This window comes from Mesitornis unicolor, unplaced genomic scaffold, assembly GCF_000695765.1.
Source record: "Mesitornis unicolor isolate BGI_N332 unplaced genomic scaffold, ASM69576v1 scaffold34326, whole genome shotgun sequence".
Taxonomy (NCBI): domain Eukaryota; kingdom Metazoa; phylum Chordata; class Aves; order Mesitornithiformes; family Mesitornithidae; genus Mesitornis; species Mesitornis unicolor.
In genome coordinates, this window is record NW_010190872.1 from 870 (window position 1) to 6,174 (window position 5,305).

Here is a 5,305-nt window from a genome sequence, read left to right on the forward strand (position 1 = left end):
GTGGAAAATCCAGCGCCAAAGGGACCGCAGCGGGCAGAGCAGACGTGGCAACATCCTTTAAAGGAGGTGGCTGTCACCTCATCCCCAAGCAGTGGTCCTTACCCATCGCTCCACCGCTGGGTTTGGATCCAGCTGAGGTGTTGGGGCTATGGAGAGAAAAGCATCCCAAGATGAACAGCGGGTGAGAAACCTCAGCTATGGGACCTTCTTCTTCACCTCCCGTTGGGGCGAAGGGGACCACATCGGCACTGCCACCAGATCCTGCTTCCCATGTCACATCCAGCGGGCACCGCGATTCCTCTGCACCGCGCAGAAAGGTCCCTCCTCCACCGAGGTCTTGGCCAAGGATGCTCGACGGTCTCCAGTGCCTCAGTTTGGGGGCTACGCACACGTGAACACGCATGAACACACGCTGGCACTCACGGCAGGGATCGGGTGTGGACTCACTCCTCCGCTCTGTGGAAACAGCTCCACTCGGAGCACGCGTGGCACAGCCTGGGGCTGGGGGCAGCCCCCATCTTCGCTGTTCCAGGGCTCGGTCAGGGTCGTGCCGGTTCCCAAAGCACCTCGTGGCATCGCCCGGCGGCAGGAAATGCTCCTTGGAAGCCCTTGTGCTCATTGCTCTAACAGTGTCAAAGTTGGCCATGGAAAGCCACGATCCCCTGGCTGAGAGGAGTTGGCTGCTGGTTTGTTCGGGGTGAGGGGGGGAGCTTAGCCCTTGTCCTGCGTAAGAGGAGCTCCCTTCTCATTCATGCTCTTTAAAAAAACAGAAAGAGAGACGCAGAGGAGAGAGGCATCAGTGGACGGGCAGCAACACAAGGGCAGAAGCAGAGCCCTGCTGTGCTGTGGACATGGCCCTGCTCATCACAACCTCTCAGGCTCCTCCTGATCAATGGAGACGTGGGAGCCCCAGGCTTCCCCTCTGCCCCATTCAGGCCAAACTGGGCCCTCCACCCTGGCCTTTGGCTCCTGAATGTTTCCAACCAGGGCTGGACCTTCTGGGTACAGGTACAGGCCAGGGGAGGGGTGGAGGAGAGACCACACCATCAGACCCAGACACTGGTGTCCCAGTACAAGGCTGCTTTACAGAGACCGTAAACCTCTCCTCTTGGGTGCAAGATTCCTCCTAAACCCGGGGTCTCAACATGCAGTCACCTTTGTTGTGAGGCTCTGATAGGGCCAGCACTGCCAGGGCCACACTGTCCCATCCAAGTCCTAGGATTAACGCAGACAAATCTATGGCCTGCCCCTGCCATGCTCCTGCAACAGATCTGGAAGGGCACTTTGGGAGCCTCTGCGCCTACTCTGCGCCTACCCACGACCCTGTCTGGGCCCTACAGAAGTCCTTGGAGGTAGGATCAGGACATGACAGGGATGCAGCAAAGCAGCGCCCAGCACCACGCGCTCAGCGGGGTTAGGGTAGCGCTAGCAGCATACGCACCGTTCCTTTTGGGGTGTTGCCATCAGCCTGCAGGTTGAGAAACGGGTTAGTCTGTGCTGTGAGGACGGGTGCCATGCCCGTCCCCGAAGCCAGGAGGCCGCTCCCGGGAGCGCTGAGCGGTGGAGTGGCCTGGGGAGCCAGGAGGGCGCTGCTGGGGTTGAGCTGCTGCGGGGAGAGGGAGGCCAGGAGGGAGCTGCTGCTGGGGGGCGGCTGCGGGGCCGAGGTCATCAGGGCGCTGGTGCTGGAGTGCAGGGGGGCGGAGGTGGCTGCCAGGAGGCTGCTCATGGAGAGCTGGGACGAGCTGCTCATCTGCAGCCGCTGCAGCTCCCGCTTCTGCTGGATCTGCTGCATCATCTGGAACACCAGGGCCTGCTGCTCCTGCAGGGGAGGGCAAGGAAGAGGGAAAAAAAAGGAGGGACGAAGGGCTCAGGAAGAGGGGACACCTAACACAAAGGAACCAGGAGCCACCTCGGCACGCTCCATCCCAGGCAATGCTGCTGGGGACAGGGAGAAAGCCCCCTTGATCACATCTCTGCAGGTAGAGAGAGGAGCAGCCTGGCTGGTGCTCATTAACAGCCTGTGCTGATGACCTTTCCAACCCCGCTGTTTCCTGCAGCGCAGGATTAGCAAACCCTCCCCGAGACACCTGCAGGCACACAAATCCGCTCAGCTTCCCAATCAGCCGACCCGCGGGTTTTAAAGCTGTGCCATTCACTACCCTCAATTTCTAGATCGGCTGCTAATTTCCTTCCCGTCCCGCTCCACAGCTCAGTCCTGACCCATCGGGTCGGTGTAGCTGAGACCCCCAGGGGGTGACGAGGGCCACGGCTCACCTGCACCCCAAGGGACGCCCCCGAATCCAACCAAACTGCGCAAATCACTATAGCAACCATCGACCGATGCAGCAGGCTGAGAGCTGACATTGTTCCCGTGCCCACAGGGATGCAGCTGATGACACGGTGACATCAGCTGCTGTCAAGAGAAGCCCTTTGAAATTTGCTTTTCCCGGGTTATAAATAGCCTGACCCAGAAATCTACCCAAGCTCAGGGGAGACATAAACGAGCACAGCTCCATTGACGGGCACTGCAAGCGCTCCCGCGCAGCTCCAGCGCAGGGGAGGGCCACCACGGAGGTGTCTGCAGGGCGAGTGAATGCGGTTTTACACACTCAAGGCCTTGTTTAGCATCCACCCATGCAGCCATTCCCACAGCAGCTAGGGATGGGGCTGCTGTTTAACCCCAGAGGATGCAGGCAGAGAGCCAATGTCCTCCCAAAAGCCGCCTGATCCTTCTGCTGACCCCAAAGTCCTCAGCACCAACACGTTACAAGTCCCCTTGCACCTCCATCGTGTCAGTGCACCAGGACACAGCTCACCTGCCCCAGGACTACGCAATTTGGTGTTCATCTCTTCCTAAACATAAGCAGGGTCCTCAAGTGAGCTCCTCTGCTCCTGTGGGCCTTGGCACATCTGCACACTCAGCGACCAGCATGCTTGTGGCAGCAGGAGCGGCCGTGATTTGCATTCAGAGACGGCCAGAGGAGGTAACAGCACTTCCGATATCACAGCAGCTTAGCGTTACCATGTTCTCACATCCTCAGGATGTGAGAAACCCAGATTAAATTTTTGCCTTTGTACAAAGAAAGTTCAAATCCCCATCTCCCTCCCTCCAGGAGGTGCCGCACCTTCCTGCCTAAAGCTTCTCTCCTTACTCCACCCACAGCAGCCCACGGCCAAGGAAAAGGCTCATGACTGCAGCCCCGTGGGCAGGGAATTCGTGTGAAGGAGGGAGCTCTGAGCTTTCCTCTCCGCTCCAAAGCTCTCCCATTAAACAGCTCACCAGATAAAAGGTGCCAGCAGGCACACTTACCGGATTAAGCGGCTGGGAAGTCAGGAGCTGCTGAAGCTGCTCGGGAAGTCGGGAGCTGCTGAAGCTGCTGGAGCTGCTGCTCGTGCTGGTGCAAGACGTGCCGCTGCTGCTCCGTCAGGGGACTCAGGCTGGGCACGCTGCAAGGGGAGCAAGGGCAGGGCAGGTGAGCGCAGCCCATCTTGGTCCTGCGTCCGTGGGGCCTCCCTCCCTCCCTCCCTCCCTCCCGGTGCTAAGCTTCTGCTGGAGAGGGCAGGGCTGGCCCCGCGAGCTCCCCGTCCTCACCTGCTCAGGCTGGTGGAGAGCTGCAGGGTCGGAGGCCCGCTCGCCTGCGTCAGCGCGCTCGGAGGCTGGGCCTGAGCTCCGTTCAGATTCCCCAGGATCCCGTTGATGGGCATCTGCGGGCCTCCTGCCAGGGTCCCCATCAGGCCGTCCACCATGGGCACCGTGGAGAGGCTGTGGCCGGCACTGGTGCCTCCCCCCAGCCCGCTGCCTGCCACCCTGGCCAGGCCATTCACCTGCTGCACCCCGGGTAGGGGTAGCGAGGCAGGACTCTGCTGCAGCATGGGCAGGGGCGGAGGAGTGCTGTGGAAGGACAGGGAGGAGCTGCTCCTGCTGGGGCAACCTGAATGAGGGTCCTGGGGGAGAAACGGACAGAAGAGCATCGCACTGGGGCAGCTTGAGAAAGGTCAGCTCAGCCCCGGGGGTGCTATGGGCAAAAGCCAGAGGTGGGAAGGGCGGGCTGTGAGTGCAAGTGCAGGTGTGAGCTCAGAGGGGTCCCAGAACTCAGACGTGCTCTGCTGGAGCTCTAGAGGTGCGGCCAGAATAACCTAGGGGTGTTCTCACCTCATGCTACTCTGCTCAGGCTCTCAGCACTGAGATGAACTGAAGAAAGGGCACTCCAGAGAAAGAAACCTGATTTCTGAGCTGGATATCGAGTCAGAGGACTGGGACTGCACTGCTCTGCTCCCTCCCCGAGTCCCTTCCCCAGCTGGCTGGCGGATGCAGTGGCCAGTATACCTCAGAGGACGTGGAGAGAGAGTTCTCGATCCCAAAGCTGTTCTTGCAGGGGGGGCTCTTGGTGATGCTCAAGGAATCGTTGTTGCAGACTGTACGGAGGGAAGAAGTGAGGACGCAGAGTCAGGGGTGGAGCCTGACGTTATCACAGCAAAAGCAAGGGACAGCAGATATTGCCAGTGGCTACAGAGAGAGAAATGAGTCCAGATCCTCCCCACTGCGACCCCCCCTGCCCACCCCAGGGCACCGCTATGAAAGGGCACAGGGTGATGCTCCCCACCGGTCCCCTCACCGTTGGGAGGAAGGATGTACTGGGCCTGGCTGCCTGGGCCGTTGCTGCTGGTCACCACGGGGAAGGGGACAGAGAGCTGGACGTTGAGGAGCTGCAGACGCTCCTTCTTGGCCGTCAGCGTCATGATCTGCTCCTGGAGCCGCTGGTTCTCCTTCTGCAGCGAGTGCAGGGCTTTGAGCATCTCTACAACTGCAGGGAACAGAAGGGGGAAGGGGGACAGGGTCGGGGGAGAGGATGGGGATGGAAGAAAGGGGAGAAGGGGATCCACAGGAGGTACCAGAATTAGACCACACTGGAGGAGGAGACTGGTCCCAGCTCACAGTCTCACTGCCAGCTACTCCCCCATGGCACAGACTGGCGCTTTGTCCCCCACTCGGCTTCTTTGCCAGCGGGCAAAATCCCAGCTGGCTCCCACACGAGCACGCACAAGGACCTCTCCTCCTCCCACAGCCCATGTCCTGAGTGACTGACTCACTGTTTACGCCGGCTTCTCCATTGCCCTGCTTCTCCAGGAGCTGCTCGATGTTCGGGGTGGCCTGGGGAACATTCTCCAGCTGCCCGCTGCTGCTGCAGGACACGGTCTGGTCGAAGAGGGTTGGCAAGCTGCTGATGGGGGACCTGGGGAGGGGTAGAGGAGATGTCAGAGATGCTTCCCTGCTCTGCACCTGCACCCTCCAGCTCCCTGCACC

General features: G+C 60.4%; 1 protein-coding gene across 1 annotated transcript; it reads right to left on the minus strand.

Annotated features, from left to right (window-relative positions):
* Positions 1-711: 711 nt before the first annotated feature.
* On the minus strand, positions 712-5,234 carry LOC104542298 (protein AF-17-like; the record flags this gene model as incomplete). The annotated part of the gene is given in 8 exon segments (XM_010186555.1): positions 712-756; positions 1,442-1,819; positions 3,311-3,349; positions 3,351-3,447; positions 3,593-3,945; positions 4,328-4,416; positions 4,617-4,805; positions 5,092-5,234. Coding segments are annotated over 8 exon segments (1,333 nt in total), but the record flags the coding sequence as incomplete, so codon positions are not given.
* Between the last annotated feature and the right edge of the window lie 71 nt (positions 5,235-5,305).